At 41.0% G+C, this 17,640-nt stretch overlaps 1 protein-coding gene across 1 annotated transcript; it reads right to left on the bottom strand.

The window, feature by feature from the left end:
* Positions 1–5,591: 5,591 nt before the first annotated feature.
* Positions 5,592–6,536, bottom strand: LOC125128855 (olfactory receptor 10C1-like). Its single transcript, XM_047783000.1, has one exon. It carries the CDS (start codon positions 6,534–6,536, stop codon positions 5,592–5,594), a length of 945 nt encoding a protein of 314 aa, XP_047638956.1.
* Between the last annotated feature and the right edge of the window lie 11,104 nt (positions 6,537–17,640).

The raw sequence follows: 17,640 nt of genomic DNA, 5'->3' as shown, positions 1-17,640 counted from the left end.
TCTGCTGCACCATCCCTGACCAGTACCTGGCTGTTTGGGTGACAATAAGGCCCGTAACCTCTTTTTCATTGTCCTTTTCACTCCAACACAATAAAGTCCCTATTTGAATCTTGTGTTCCTGAAAATCCTGGCTTCCCAGGGGCTCCTTGCTGTGGTCCCGGGGGTTGCTGGGTGTGACTAGGTCTCAGTAAGTTTTCCCCTGGGGCAGGACATTGGGCACAGGGAATTAGAGCAGAGTTGCTCTATTTCTCCAGTGACTCTTCTTAATTTTGCAGCCCTGAGTTTGGGAGGTTGGGCTATGGAATCCAAACTGAGGGACACTGCCTCTTTGGGGCCACCAGAATTTTTTGCAAGTTCCACATTGCTGTCTATGGGAAGAGACAAGCCCGCATGGACAAACTTGTGCACATGTTGAGAGCGACATTCTGAGCATCATAGAAGTGAGAGTCGTTAAAAAAAAAAATTCCTCTTAAGATTTTTCATTCAGCTTCTTCTGCTTACCATTAGCCTCATCACCATATAAACAAAGTGAATGTGGGCACCACTCTCACTTCTGTGTTGTACATCTCCCCCTCCAGCACCCCCACCATTATCTCTACATTCATCGGGTCCTCTATCGTTTATTCATTGGCTCAGTCATTATTTATTGAACACCTGATACTCTGTACCAACTGCATCCTTCAAAGCTTATATTACCAGTATTGCTACCATTGCATTCATCTGCACCACTGTTATTACTACCTAAGCCTGCCTTATGACACTTGTTCCCTTCTATGACCACTTTATCGTTAGCCGCCTCCTTAATGTTTTCACCAAAAAGTCTCGAGATAAGCATCTGAGCTCTAACCCCAGTTGGGCTCTATCCATGAGCACATACTTGGATGGACATGAAATCTAGAAAAATAATCAAAGTTACCTATGGGAAGTAATGCATTGGAATCATTTATAAATACAAACGTACTTTATTCAGAATCAAATGTGAGGACAATACTCTTACTAAGTTAAATTGAAGGTAAAGAGATCACATAAGTGATGAACCAGTACATCAACACTGAAATGAAGGCAATCACTGAATTTTCTGAGATCCAATTTCTGGTGATTTTTAGGCAAAAGGAAAAGAAGATATTGGCTTCTGAGAGGGCAAATGTAACTGCAGGATTGGAAGCATATCCTGGAGAAAAGTAAAGCTCAAGTATTTGGACCACCAGAGAGCCTCCTTCAATCTCAACCGGCATTGAGCCCATATGACACTTCACCCGAAGTACCTGACCTTTCTCCAGGATGGATAGTTGCAACTGCCCTTGCACTAAATTGCTGGGTCCTCCCCAATCCCAAACACCAAAAGACTCTTTGTTTCCATCCTTATTTCATGGATCTGCACAGACTAGCCATCTATCCAGACTCTTCAAAAGAATAATTGCGCTGAACTCAGAGTTGCCATTTTAATACTTATCTGGAGTTCTCTATATACTCACATCGCCTTGATAGTCCTATATTTCCTCTTCACGAGGCTGGCTCCACAACAGACCTGCTTCTTCATTTGTGTGTCCAGTTGTGTATCAGAAAGTCCTAGCACTACCTGAGTAGATTAGAAGGCTAACAATGTGATATAAATACCTGAGCTTAGGATTCGTAGTCACTACCTAGAGCGAGTAGCACAAAACCAGAGATCTATATGAAAGGCTTGGAGGGCTCCAAGTGCAGGTCTTGCCTAAGTAAGAATGGTTTTTCTTCTCTTTTGTGTCATCACCTCTCAGCACAGAGTGCTCACCTAGCCAGTATTCTGTATCAGGAATGGAACAAGACCTCACACCTCCATCAACTAGTTCATGATATGCAGAAAAGATTGTATTTAAAGTTATACAGACTTAAAATGTAAGCAAAAAAAGTATGTTTTGGTGTGTGTTCAGAAATTCACACTGTCATTGCTAATATTTGAAAAAAAATGTATGTTTACTCAAAACTAGAAATAAATACATCAATAATTTTTCAAAGTAATGGCCTTAAAAGTGATTTTTAAATTGTACTCATCTCAACATTTGATTGCTGTATTTCTACATAAGACATTCTTAAAAAGCCTGATTTGGAGGTTGGAAAAATTATATCAGGTGTAGCTAAAATAACATAAGGAATATGGGAAATCAAGATCACACCTTTACTCCTTTATTTAATACATCTTTTAAACATTTTTGCGCCCAGGCCTGATGCTAGAAATGCCGAAAACAAGATGCCTAAACATACAGTCCTCTCCCATAAGAGGTTTACTCTAGAGTTTGGGAGACAGACCCTCAAATCAGCCAATATATGAAAAATACAAGTTTTTCGAATGTAAGAAAAACCCCAATCTCATATGTGAAGGAATAAATTTAACCTTAAAGCGACAAAATACTGTTTTTCAATTTTCATATTTACAAAGGCCCAAAAGTACGAATACACACTTTATAGAAAATCCTAAACACGCTTTCATCCTTTGCTAGTGGGAAAACTAAATGGTGTAATCCCTTTAGAGGTAAATTTAAGGATATGTACTCACATTTCAAGTGCATTTGCACTATGACTGGAGAATTCCGTTACTAGGAATATGTATGCACACATATAAAATAATGTATACATAGGGTATTCATTCAAGTTTTGTATTGAAGAGCCAAAGACAGGAGCAACTCAAGAGTCCTTCAATAGAAGATTAGTCAAATTAATAGCACAATGGCATACTATGGAACAATTTTGCTGTTTTTTTGTTTTTTTTTTTTTTTAATGGAAACACTCTTTGCAAGGAAAAGGAAAGCTCTCCAGGAGGTCTTGTTAAGAAAATAAAAACAAAGATAGAACAAAGTATATAGTGTGGGGTTTTGTGCTTAGGAATGGTGGATTCTAAAATATTCTTCTCTTCTGGGTTTTGCATATTGAAACACTGTAATCATGCAGGGAAAATGATTAAAAGTGGTCTCCTATCAGGGTGGGGTCAAGACTAGGAAGGAGCAGACAGGTTGGGAAGTTGGAGTGGCAAGAATTCTCCACCTCAATACTCTCAGATTGCTTTGATTTTGAACCCTTTAGGTGTATTATATGTCGAGGCAAGGAAATCCCATTTTAAAAAATAATGATAGTTCAGCGATGCGCTGTGGTCATATATCCTTGTTTGCCTCCAGACAGCTCTGGTTTATGATGCCTGATGCCTTAGAGTAGTTACTGCCGCACCTCCCAAGGCATTTGCACTTGGACAACCAATGACATAAACATTCTGCATGAGAGAATGCTATCCTCAACCTAGCACAGAGCAAATGATCTGATTTGGGTAGATTTCCGCCCAGGCTTGTTCTCACTGTTTCTCCTGCTACCGCCATTATCCAGATGTCACCAGAGGAAAAGTGGCCAAAACTGGGCTTCCACACACCAAGGCATTACTTCTCTAACATTTTCACACCATAGCACATATGAAACGTGATGGGACTTTCAGAGAACATTTAAAGGAACAGAAGGGTTGTTTCCTGCAGAGGCAGCCAGGTTAAGGGCTCCCACGTGACCATTTTCAAATGGTCGTGTGTTAGAGGTAGGGAGTCAGGTGTTCAGCGCCCCTGTTATTTACATCAGTGGGGAAACTGCACTAAGGATGACCTACATTTTACATTCTAAGAGAAAGGATCTGAAGAGGCTGCTAGACCAGGAAAGTTGTAAAATGAGAGGAAGGGGAGTTTGGAACTACGAAAAAGCTAAGAAGAAGACTGTCTCCTGGTGGGGTTGCTATCACACTCATTTGCCTCTTGAGGGTTGATTCACTTACTCATTCATTCATTCATTCACTCAGTGAATGAATCCCAAGTGCTGGGCTAGAAATCAATGGTGCTGCATCAAGCTGTTAGTGAACCACATTTGTCTCAAACAATAGGATTGTAAGCCCCAGGCTCACCACACCATTTAGACCCACAGGGATGGGACCCACAGGGCCGTTAATGAATGGGACCCAAGCCACTGCAAGGACAAGCAGTTTCCAGCCTTTTTTCAGGAGTGCCCACAACCACTCCTGCAAAAAGAGCTGTCTAAGTGAAATGAGGTGCAACAGCAGAGAGAAGATCAGAGCTCAAAAGCAATAGACTTAGCAGCCTGGAGTGCTGCATTTTGCACTTAGGGGAGCAGCCTAGAGAGACTTCACACAAGCCAGGGGGAATCCACAGGCTATGCAAAGTTGACTTTGGACACGTAGGTCAAACGGTGATGTTTCTCTTGGAGAATTACCAATTCTACTGCCTCTGCACATAATGAACATGTGAGATATGTGTGAAACTCTCAAGGAAAGAAATTCCTGCTGCAGAAATGTATGTGGAAAATCTTCAAAGTAGTAGTAACATTTATGTAGTGTTTAAGGTTCTCCTATGTGCTCAGTTTACAGAGCAGGAAACTGAGGCACAGGAAAGTTAAGTGCATTGCTTAAGGGCACATAGCAATTAAATGGTAGAACTGATGTTTGAACCCAGGCAGACAGACCTCAAAATCCATCCTCTAACAACTACCCTGCCCTGCCTCTAGGATACTAAGTCTACCATGTATTGAACACTTAGCATTTGTTATCTCATTTAAAGTTTAGAATTCTTTGTTACAGGATTTGTTTTAGGAAGACAAAATTGAAGTCAAAGAGAACTTTCTTTTTTTTGGTCCAGGATCACACAAAGATAAAACTTAAATTTGAATCAACACCTTCTTCTCCGTGTTCTGGATATTCATATCTTACCCACCTGGGGCTGGTTCAGATCCTGATTTCTTTAAGAAGAGACAATCAGGAGTTCCCACGATGGTGCAGCAGAAACAAATCCAACTAGGAATCATAAGGTTGAGGGTTTGATCCCTGGCCTTGCTCAGTGGGTTAAGGATCCACCGTTGCTGTGAGCTGTGGTGTATGTCGCAATCTCAACTCGGATCTGATGTTGCAGTGGCTGTGGCACAGGCTTGCAGCTGTAGCTCTGATTTGATCCTTAGCCTTTGAACTTTCATACACCACTAGTGTGGCCCAAAAAAGCCAAAAAAAAAAAAGGAGAAGAAGATGAAGAGTGCAAACATAGGATCAATACTGGCTAAGAGGAAGGTGTTCTCTCATCTAGCAGAGAGAATAAGGCTGAGAAGTCTTGCCAAGGGCACTCAGCCCACAGGAGTGGATCTGGGGTTGAATCCAGATCTCCTTACACTAAGTGCAGTAATCTTTCTAATCTCATCATGTAGACGTTGAGGTTCCCAGGCTAGGGGTCTCATCAGAGCTGTAGCCATCAGCCTACACCAGAAACACAGCAATGCAGGATTTGAGCCACATCTGCAACCTACACCACAGCTCACGGCAATGCCGGCTCCTTAACCCACTGACCAAGGGCAGGGATCAAACCCGGAACCTCATGGTTCCTAGTCGGATTCGTTAACCATTGAGCCACAACGGGAACTCCAACCCAGGACTATGTCTTCCTGAGTGAGTATCTGCACCATATTTGACAAATGAACTGACTGATTTTTGTTCATTGATATTTACTCGAACTCTGGCTAAATGATTGCCTAACAACTGGCTGATTCGCACAATTAACCAAGAAGCTGGGCTGTGACCACAGAGATTCTCAAGGTTCATTTAAAAGAGTCCTGATCCTGACACTGACCCTCTTCATGGCCCCCTTTACCTCCTTGTTGCGAAGGGTATAGATGATAGGGTTGAGGAAAGGTGTAAGAAGGGCATACACTAGGGCAATATGCTTGTCTGTGCCCTTAAGGTGACTCCCAGGTGAGCCCACATAAACTGTGAAGGCAGAAGCATAAAAGAGGGCCACTACGGTTATGTGGGAGGAACAGGTGGAAAAGGCCTTGGCTCGGCTGGCAGCTGAGGGCAGCTTCAGCACAACTCTCAGGATCCCCACATACAGACCTAAAATGAACATAAAGTTGCACACAGTGGCCACACCAATCACTGCCCCATGGACCCGATCATGCCAGCTTGTATCTACACATACCAACCTCATTAGTGGGGCCAGGTCACAAAAGTAATGAGCCACCTCTCTTAGACAGAAGGGGAGAGTGGCCGTGAGGCCGGCTGGCACAAGGGCAGCTGAGAAGCCAGCCACCCAACTGGCCCCTGCTAGCCACAACTGTACCTGCCTGCTCATGAGTGAGTGGTAGTGGAGTGGACGGCAGATGGCAAGGTAGCGGTCCAGTGCCATGACACCCAACAGGCAGCACTCAGTCATGCCCAGGGAGTGGAAGACATAGAGCTGGACAAAGCACGCAGCTGAGGAGATGGGTGAACGCCCATGGAGTAAGGTATGCAGCAGCATGGGCACGGTGGTGCTGACATACCAGAGTTCCAAGAAGGAGAGGACGCTGATGAAGAAGTACATGGGTGTGGACAGCCCAGAGTCTGCCCAAACCAGGACAATGACAAGCAAGTTCCCTGCCAGGGTGAGGAGATAGATGCACAGGGTCCCCAAGAAAGCCAGAGGTTGCAGGGTTCCAGTGGTGGTGAAGCCGGCCAGAAGAAAACTCGATGTCCATGTGTGATTGGCATGATCCATGATTCCTAGGATCAAGGAGTAAAGACAGAAGATTAACAATGTCAGGGCTTTTCCTCTATTCAGAAAACTTCCCTAGTGTCAAGAACACTGAGTGTGAGCACCTGAAAGGAAATTAGCATTATGGAATGCGCCTCACTTTGCAATAGAGAAATTGCAGTCCCGAAGGCACACGTGGTTGGACTCATATCATAGAATCTATTTTTGATAGGGCTGGAGCAAGAAACTAAAGCTCCTGATGCCAGTTCAATCCTTTTCTATGTTATAATATTGTGCTCTAATGCCTCGGGCATTTTCTTTCCTACTCCATCAAGAAACAGAAGAAACCTAACTAGTGGTTGCGAATAGCTTAAATGAGGGATGGTAGAGAGAGTGTAGAGGAACTGACAACAATAAATAAAGTAAGACTGTCATGTACTAAGATCTGAAGATCGGAAGAAGAAATAGAGAAGCACACATATAGCTGGAGTTCAATTCTCTTAGTGCCTTAAGATTGAAAATTTTAAAAATATACTTTTATCTAAGGTATATTTAAATCTAAAATCTAAATCTAAAAAAGAATATATATACATATACATGTCTTTAAAAGAATATATATGAATAATTTTGTTGTATACCTGAAACTAACATGACATTATAAATCAACTATACTTGTTTCATATATATATATACATTAAAAAAACAGGGGGAGAAGAATATCCTTGTTTCTATCCCTCCTACAGTTTCTAATGATTAGAAGATTAGCAATATAGGGCTGTGGAGAAGAGAGAAAAATCATCCCCTAAAAGTGATTGTTCTTTCAGGAATCTCCCAGGAGTTTATAGACTGTTCTTAAGAGCAGAAGAAAAATAGATGGGAAGTAAAAGAAATGCAGAATCTATACAAATAGTTCCTGAAATCTTAGGTTCATGGTGCCTGATGATATCTCACTTAAGAGTTTCAATCCTTTGAAAGAGGCTCTCCAAAGGATAAATGCACCGGGAACGCTTAAGGAGGAAGCTGTGAAGTCAGAACACCCAAACAAGAAGTCCTATAGTATTTTTAAAAGAAGCTTTCATATAAGTCAGGGATTTGGCTGTGTGAACTTGTTCTGCCATTAACTGGCAATGCACAGTGGGCAGCACAACTTCTCTTTCCATAACCTCCACTTCTTTTTTCTCTAAAATGAAAAAAGTTTGAAATGCTGTTTTCTAAGACTCTGACAATGTAGATCATCTATAGTTTCCTAAAGTCACTGAAAATGTTTATGGGCTGTGGAGAACATCAACAGCACTGTTCCTAGAATTTTCCTCTCATACCCTCATAGACCTTTCATGGTATAAGTCAAAGCCCTCTCTAGTCCTCTTCAGCTCCTCTAATTTCTGCTGCACCATCCCAACCACTACCTGACTCTTTTGAGGGCATTAGGACTTCTCACTTTCTTCACAGTATCTTCTTACTCCAAGATCCTTCCCTACTTATCCTTCATGTTCCTGGAAATGCTGAGATCCCAGGGGATTCTTGCTGTATATTCACTGGGGTAGCTGAGTGTGAGTAGCTCTCAGTAAGGGTTCCTCTGGGGCAAAAAATTGAGCACAGGAAAATGAACCAGAGTAACTTTATTTCTCAAGTGACTTCTCTCAACTCTGAACCTCTGACTATTGGGCTGTGGATCAGTTCTCAGGGACACTGCTTCTCAGGGCCACTGGAATATTTTGCAAGTTCCATACAGCTTTCTACGGCAAAGACAACCTTTCTTCCATAGTCTTATAGAGACATGTAGAATAACTCCTTGAATACCACAGAAATGAGTTTTATCTTCTTAAAAATTCAGCTGCAAGGAGACTTAGTTTCATTTCCATTCAATTCCAATAATAAAATCTAGGCGACCTAGGAAGAGTAAATCATCAATTTGCCCACTACCAACCTTACCATGGTATAAAAAAGATCAGCAGCACCATCACTTCTGCTTTGACTCTCTTCATCTCCATGACAATCATCCCCACCTTCTCTATAAACACTATTATTTATTCACTGATTCGATCATTATTATTTACTGTGAGCCAAAGACTCTTCTAAACCACCACCACCACCAGTATTGCTTTCACCATTTATACCACCACCACCATTATAATTATATGGAACACCTACATCATGCTTATTCAGTTTTCCATCATCACCATCATTTTTATTACCATCAGCATTATCTTCATGAAATTCCAACCGTCAACATATGAATTCTGACCTCAACTGGCCAGTTTACCTAAGCATGTACTAGATGGATATAAAGGCCACACAAGAGGTAGATTGAAAGAACTAACTCACTGGAACATCATAGATTTTCATCACTGGTCAATGCAAATGCCGTTTAACATTTAGAAATCAGCAGCAGAGAATAAGATAATAGCAAAATTAAATTGGCTATCAGAACATTAACCATGAAAGATTTGCATATAGACCACATAAACATAGGAGAAACCATTAAATTGCCTCAGATCAATCAGGAAAATCTTCCTGTGAGAGCTGGAGTTGTTTTCTCTTTTCAACAGAAAAGTGGCTATATTTGGTTTTGAGAGTTTTACTTTAGAAAATAGAAAATAACATAATCTCAGGATTTGGAGGAATCTGTCCTTGAGTAAAACTTTTTTCAGATTTCAGGGCATTTAGAGGGTCTGGTTCAGTCTTTTTCAGCTTTGTGCATGGATGCCACCTCATGAGAATACCGAACCTTTCTCCAGGACAAATGGTTGCAACTACCATTTGACCAAATTGCTTCATCCTCCACATTCACAAACACCAAAGCAGCCTGGATTCGTAGCCTGATTAACGGATCTATAAGGCAGACTCTGGGACAGATTTTCCCTGTGCTTTGTGGTATCCAATTGTATGTCATCCTGGCTTACAGGGTATATATATACACAGGGTATATAACAGCTGTACATTTGCCTTCAGAAAGCAATCAGGGTGATACAAATATCTGTTTATAAGAAGCCCACACACAAACCCATACCAGTGCAAAGTATGTGCAAAGTATTCATCTTTGTAAATGAATATGAAGTGTGATCTTTGACCTAAAAGTAGCATGAGAAGGGAAAATAGAAGTTGGAGCATCCTAAGTTTAGGCCTTGCTTAGCTAAGGAAATTGTTTCTTTTCCTCTCATGTCATCTCCCACCAGTGAAACATGCTCACGTAATACCTACTCTGTATTTAAAAAGGAGCAAAAGAAAAGAACAAGTTTTGATGCCTTCAAGAAATTCATGATTTAGCAAAAGAGGTAATTAAGGATACCTCTTACAGTATTAATCGAAGGAAACATTATTGCAGCTGTCAACATTGTACAATTCTTATTACTACTTGAAAAAAATCCTCTTTGTTATGAGAATTTATGAGAAAGCAACAGATGAATGATTATAACAATGTATAAGTGATTTTAAAATTGTATTTATCTATCTATTCTGTAGTATGCATATATTTAAATGTAATATTATTCTCCAAGAAGAAAACATGATCTAAATGTTAGAAAAAGTGTTACCAAAAGCAGCTCAAATGGTGTGGAGAAAGGGAAAATCATAGTAATTCTGTTATTCATTAGTGAAAGTTACTTATTAAATACTTTCTTTTTTTTTTTTTTGTCTTTTTGCTATTTCCTTGGGCCGCTCCCGAGGCATATGGAGGTTCCCGAGCTAGGGGTCGAATCGGAGCTGTAGCCACCGGCCTACGCCAGAGCCACAGCAACTTGGGATCCGGGCCGCGTCTGCAACCTACACCACAGCTCACGGCAACGCCGGATCCTTAACCCGCTGAGCAAGGGCAGGGACCGAACCCGCAACCTCATGGTTCCTAGTTGGATTCGTTAACCACTGCGCCACGACGGGAACTCCACTTATTAAATACTTTCTATTTCCCACACCTCTCACAAAGAATAAGATGGACAAAACATAATTCCTTTCTTCAAGATGCTCAATTTGGAATGTGGGCAATAGATTCCCAAATAGGCATTTATAAAACAATAAAGGGAATTAAATACAGGAAAAAAAATTTAACCTAACTCATAAAAGATACATGCAACTTTAAACTATATTGAGATATTTTACCACCCTCAGATTGACAAAGATACAGCTTAAAAGCACAATTTGTTAGGAAAACTGCAGGGAAAGGTATTTTTATACATCTCTCATAAGAGTATGAAATAGCAAAATAAATTTGGGGAAAATTTAGCACTATTTATGCAAACTGCACATTCACTCGTGCCCACCAATCCCACTTTTAGGACTGTATCTTGTAGACATGTATGTGAAATGATGTTTATACAACGTTATTCATTGTACTTCCGTTTATATTAGCAAGACTGGAAGCAACCCATGAGCTTTTCAATTATGGATTGGTTAAATTAAACACACAATGAAACACCATGGAGCTATTTATCAAAATGTGGAGGCACTTTTTATATCGATAAAAAATGAGCTCCAGAGAGTTTATAAGAATACTCACATTTACTTGTTTTTACACAAAGAAACACTGCACTATTGGAGGAAACATTGATGAAAGTTGTTTCCCATTGTGGGAAGTGGGGCTAGCCCAGGACAGGCAGGCCTGGGTTGGAGAAGACCCTTTACATATACCTTTCATAAATTATTTTGATTTTCTAATAATGTGCATATATTATCTATTGAAACCAATATGTTTATTTTTAAAATACCTGTCAGTACAGTGACATAGTGCAATCATATATCTTGGTTGGCCCAAGCGAGTTCTAGTTAATGCCTGTTGTCCCAGGATCATTATTAATAGTGCCCTGCTTTATTCTTAAAAACTTTCGGGCTTTACTTTGATGATAAACTGTATTTACATCCTATGTGATAGAATGTTAACTTTGTTTTTAGTTTTTCTTTATTATTATAGTTGATTTACAACGCTGTGCCCATGTCTGCTATACCACAAGGTGACTCAGTTTTATATATATGTGTGTGTATATATATATACACACACATACACACACACATTCTTTTTTTTATTATATGCCATCATGGTCTATCCCAAGAAATTGGATATAGTTCCCTGCACTATAGAGTAGGACCTTATTGTTTATCCATTCCAAATGTAATAGTTTGCATTACAAACTCCCAGTCCATCCCACTCCCCCCATTTTTGTGAAGCAAAACCCTGTTCTCTATGTCTATGAGTCTGTTTCTCTTTTGTAGATATGTTCATTTGTGCCATATTTTATATTTCACATATAGGTGATACCATATGGTATTTGCCCTTCTCTTTCTGACTCACTTCACTTAGTATGATAATATTTAGTTGCATCCACGTTGCTGCAAAAGACATTATTTCATAATTTTTAGTTGCTGAGTAATATTCCATTGTGTATATGTACCACATCTTCTTAATCCATTGATCCATTGATAGTCACTTAGGTTGTTTCCATGTCTTGGCTATTGTGAATAGTGCTGCTATGATCATAGGGTGCATATATTTTTGAATGAAAGTTTTGTCCAAATATATGCCCAGGAGTGGGATTTCTGGATCGTATGGTAGCTCTATGTTTGGTTTGATGAAGAAACTCCTTACTATTTTCTGCAGTGGCTATACCAATATACATAGGATGTTAACTTTGATACTGCTGCAGAGTTTGCAGTCAGAATTTAGATTTTGTATATATAAATATATATAAATCATATATAATTATATACATATATATAATATATACACATACACATGCATTATACATATGATTATGTGTTAAATATATATAATCATATACGTGTAAAATTTATTTCATTCTAGAGTGATAAAACTACTGTCAGTATGCAAAAAGGAAGGAGTCAAAGAGTTGTCCCTGAGGCATCCACCACAATGTGTCATGTTCATGCATTGCTTCCCATTTCTTTTCACATCTTAGCAATTTTTTTTCTTTTTTAAATGATTTTTATTTTTTCCATTATAGCTGGTTTACAGTGTTCACATGTTAGCAAATTTTAAAGTGTTACTATGTTGTGAGTCACATAGGAAGTCCATAAAATCTGCTTAAATTCAAACTATCCTGAGGTTGTAATTTCCTCAAGCTCTATCTCATTGCTCAAAGGGTGGGGTGCAGAGAGATGGGCTGCTCAACTCACTTCATACCTATATTTGTTGGGAAGTTCTGCCTAAGGAAGATCTGAAGGGAAGGTCCTCAGAAGGTTTTAAAGAATAAACTATTGTAAAGAAAAGGGGAAGATGAGTTTGAAACACTGAATCAACCTAAAAAGGGGGAATGGCTCCTGGCAGAGTTATAAAGATCACCTCATTTGATCCTTAGGAGCCTATTTATCCATTCATCCTTTTTCTCCCTTATTCATAAATGAAAGAATACACCCAACTCCATACCAGGAAGTCACTGGTGAGATACATGCGTCCTTGAGTTGTGAGAAATCTCCACATGGGAACAATGGGATTGTAAGCCCTCAAGCTCACTACACGGTATTGATTAATGTGACCCAAGAAATTGCCAGTGATTTGGTTTGAATGCCACCTGGGAATGTGCTGACCAAGCAATATGTTGCTGCCCCATGACCACCCCCAGAACGACAAGTTGAGATAACCACAGGGTAGAAGAACAGGAAGAGTAAGAATAGGATGAGAGCCCCAAAGCCACGACTTAAGGGATAGTATAAATTTCACAAGGATGAGGAGAAATACACAGGATGATCTAGGATGATTTGGGGTACCTAAATCCAAAGAAGATGCTTAATTTGGAGCATTACCAATTCTACTGACGCATACATGTGAAAAAATATGAGATATGTGTAAAATTAGACATGCGTAAAATTAGACATGCTCAAGGGAAGAAATCCCCATTTTAGAAATTTACATGGCAAACTGAAGTAATACTGGCTCTCTCATGTGTAGTGTTTACTACTCTAAATACCTTGCATATATAAAATAATTTAAGCCTCATATGAATTATTTGAATTAAGTTCTACTATTGTCCCCATTTTATAGACTATTTTACAGATGGAAAACAAGAAGGTTAAGTGAATTGTTTAAGGTCATGTAGAAAGAAAGGGGTAGAGACCATGACTGAACCCAGGAAAAAGACTTCAAAGTCCCTTCTCTAATCAATATATTGCCACGCCTCTGGAATAATAAGCCTTTTTATTTATGAAGCACTTTTTAATTATCAGAGACACTTAAATGTTAAGCACTTGGCATATTTTATTTTCTTCAATATTTTTTCTTGGCTGTGCTCAAGGTATACAGAAATTCCAGAGCCAGGGATTGAACCCCAAGCCACAGTAGTGAAAATGGCAGATCCTTAACCCACTTTCCCACCAGGGAATTCCTTGTTTCCTTTAATTTTTATAGGACCATGTGATGGAGATCATTATAATTTCCTTCCTTTTATTTATTTATTTTGTTTGTTTGTTTATTTTTTGTCCCTGAGGGCCATACCCACAGTATATGGAGGTTCCCAGGTTAGGGGTCCAATCAGAGCTGTTGCCCCAGCCTATGCCACCGCCACAGCAACGCAAAATCTGAGCCATGTCTGTGACCTACACCACGGCTCACTGCAATGCCAGATCCCACTGAGCAAGGCCAGGGATTGAACCTGCAACCTCATGGTTCCTAGTGGGATTCATTTCTGCTGTGCCACAATGGGAATCCTAATTTCCTTCTTTTAAATATGAGAAAACAGGTGCTCAGAAAGAGGTTAAGTGTTTTTTTATTCTGAATCATATGACCAAAAAGTGGCAGAACTGGGATTTGGACAAACACTGTTTCCTCTCTGTTGTGGATATTCAGATCTCACGTATCTGGGTCTAGTTTGGACTCCACTCTCTCTAAGAAGTTCTATAAACTTGGAATTAAAACTCCCTAAGGCAGAAAGGAATTTCACAGTCACCCACTCCTTCCACCTGGCAGAAGAGAAGATGAGGCTGAGGAAGTCTTGTTAGGATCACTCAGCCCACAGAAGTGGATCTGGGGTTGAATCCAGGTCCAATAATCTTTCTATTTTATTTTTAACCTGAAAACAATCAGGAACACTTTTTTTTTTTCTTTTTAGGGCCATACTTGCAGTGTACGGAAGTTTCCAGGCTAGGGGTTAAACCAGAATCACAGCTACTGGCCTATACCACAGCCACAGCAATGCAGGATCCAAGCTGCAGCTGCAACCTACACCACAGTTCCTGGCAATGCAAGATCCCCAACACTCTACGTGAGGCTAGGGATCAAACCCACATCCTCATGGATACTAGTCAAATTTGTTTCTGCGAGCAGCAATGGGAAACTCCCAAGAACAATTTTGTAAGTATCCACACAGTGACAAGTCTCTGCCAAGCTCTGGTCTCTGGTCTCATCTTGGTTGCCAAGGAGCTGTTGATCTCTGGTAGCTTGTGTCAGCTCCTCAGCCCTCAATTCACATCTGAAAAAGTGCAAAAGCAGGAGTTCCTGTTTTCGCTGAGTAGTAATGAACAAGACAAATATCCATGAGGATGCAGGTTCGATCTCTGGCCTCCCTCAATGGGTTAAGGATCCAGCATTTTGTGAGCTATGGAGTAGGTCACAGGTAAGGCTTGGATCTGGAATCTGGCATTGCTGTGGCTGAGGTGTAGGCCAGAAGCTACAGCTCCAATTCCACACCTAGAATGGGAAATTCCCACAAGCCACAGGTGCATCCCTAAAAAGACAGTGGAAAAAAGTGCAAAAGTGGAATCATCTTGCCAGAGGACCAGTCAAGGGGCCAGGGTAGAAGGAAGGGCACAGGGAGGGGCCCAGGCTTTGGGTCCCCATTTCTACTTTCTATTTCAGTGTTTTCTACTTGGTATTTATCTGTTTTATGTATTGTGGTTCTAGTGCTGTTGATTTTTTTTTTAATATAAGGTCAGATTTTCTGGTGTCTTTGATACTTCAAGAAAGCTGGGTCTGCTTTTTGCCACAGCTATGCAGAAACTGCTGAACTAACGTGAAGAAAGAACATTCCTCGTTCCAGGACACCTGCCTACCTGTGGCAGACATAGAAAAGGGTGCATTATGAACAGGTGGAAAAATTGAGTGTCTTTGTAGAAAAAGTGACCAAGACAAGGGCCTCAAACATATGCATTGAGGTCCAAGAACCAAGGCCTGAATGACAGCTTAACTAAAAACTCCGATCAATGGCAAGGAACCAAGAGGATGGGGAAATTGGTGCAGGGTCTGAGACCCCAATAGGCTAATGAGTCTTCTGTTTCTGCCATGTTTTTACAGGGAAACTAGGTACTTTAAGAGACTAAGGATGAGTCTTTGGGTCAATCTAGATGCCACAGTCCAGGGAAGGTAAAATCAGGGTAATGATGAGTTCTAACATTTCTGAGTCTATTATCTGTGTCTGCCATTTATTTCTCCTTGCATTCCTTCCTCTTCATACATTCTGCACTGTTACGAATTATTGAACCCATCTCCCTACCTATCCTATATTAGCCCTTTACCTAAAATAGCCTCCTCCCTCCCCCCTCATCTATACATGAACACAGATACATCATTTTTGCTGCAATCCCAGACTAGTCACACAGCCCTTCTGAGCTTCAGTCTCCTCATGCAGTGTAAGTTTATATACCCACTGTGTGTGTGTGTGTGTGTGTGTGTGTGTGTGTGTGTGTGTGGGCACTCCATAAGTAGTATTGAGTCATTGCTATTACTGCTTATTTATGGATGGTAAACATATAGGTACCAAATTAAACTGCTAATGGTTGGTTTCCAAGGGCTGAAAGCTAAAGCAATTTTGAATGTCATTTCACATGACCTTAATTAATAGGGGCTAGAAATCCCCCTAACAGTGAAGTCAGTCTCTGTACTGGGTGGCCTCCTAGAGCCTCGGGTGTCTATTTGAAAAACAGAGAATAATAATATTTGCTCTGCACTGCCTTGCCTCTGTGGGGAGGGACTGCTGAAATGTGAGAGCGCTTGGTGAGTAGGAAAGCACTACACCAACGTGTGGGTCTGTAGGAATTCTGTACATGGGTGGAGTCCAGACGGCACCTCTGCTCAGAGACCCAACAGCTCAAGGTGAGCCTGGACATCTTTGAACTGTGTGTCCAAAACAAATCTTAGATATTCCCCTCCTTCTTAGACCTCAGGCAGCTGTAGTGAACTTCCACAGCCTTGGCCAGCCCAGGCTTTTGCCCCTATTTCCCTTTGGTCAAGCGGAGGAACCTTGGACCCACTGCTGAGTTACCACTACCATGCACAGCCTGTCTGAAGGCCTTACCTAGACGTGTCACAGGGAAGCATGAGCGCCAGCCCTACCCAGCTGAGGAAATCCTCCCACAAACTTTTCTTCTGAGCAACTCAGGGGAACAGAGCAACATGCTAACAAGTTTGCTAATGAGAAGACAAAGGAGCTGCTTAGTTGAGCTGGGGAAGCCAGAGGGGGAGGCAAGGGAACTGGTCCCAGAAGGGTCTGTGCCTGCCTAATGAAGCAGAGCCTCAACTTCAGTAATGATCAGCGTCTCCTCTGCGGGGGCCTCTCCCTGTCTGAGATGAGGAGCAGGGAGCTTCAGGAAGGCCTCCCTCAATTAATACTAATTGGGAACATGAGAATGCAGACCAGGATGTCAAAAAAGCAGCTCTGGGGTAGACCCCTCCTAGGAGTGCTTTCCTCAGGCCCGCAGGAGACACCAGCCCCCAGCTTTGTCCAAACCAGGAAGAGGGCATCTGCCCCCACATTCCCAGGAGGCACTTGGAGGTGGATTGGGAGTCAGGAGGCCTGAGCTGTGCTCTAGGCTCTGCCACTAACTAACTCTGACTCAAAGTGGCCACACACCTTCTCTTTCCTATACTACTTTTAACATGTAAAATATAGAGATCAGACTTCATGAATTACCTGTTTTCTTCGAACTATAATTTTATGGACTATAAGAAATTATGTAGTTCTCATTCTGATACTCAGGGTAACAGCATCAAAGAACAGAAGCATAGTAGCCTGGCTTCTGCTTAAAAAAAAAAAGTTATTGAGAGTAAAGGTAGTGACAGGAGAAGTAGGAAATGTGACAGTAAGATAAGCCTATGCTACAAGACACACCCCACCCCAAAAGAGGGGTGTATGCCATCTAGGTTCAAACAAAGGAAGATATTGCCACACCCTTGTTCGCTCAATTAGAACAT

This window comes from Phacochoerus africanus, chromosome 6, assembly GCF_016906955.1.
Source record: "Phacochoerus africanus isolate WHEZ1 chromosome 6, ROS_Pafr_v1, whole genome shotgun sequence".
Taxonomy (NCBI): Eukaryota; Metazoa; Chordata; class Mammalia; order Artiodactyla; family Suidae; genus Phacochoerus; species Phacochoerus africanus.
The sequence above is the reverse complement of the archived record's forward strand: the minus strand, read 5'-3'. Positions and strand labels throughout refer to the sequence as shown.

Bases quoted from the DNA above. Each gene is read 5' to 3' on its own strand.
- LOC125128855 (XM_047783000.1), bottom strand. From the start codon at position 6,536: ATGGATCATGCCAATCACACATGGACATCGAGTTTTCTTCTGGCCGGC.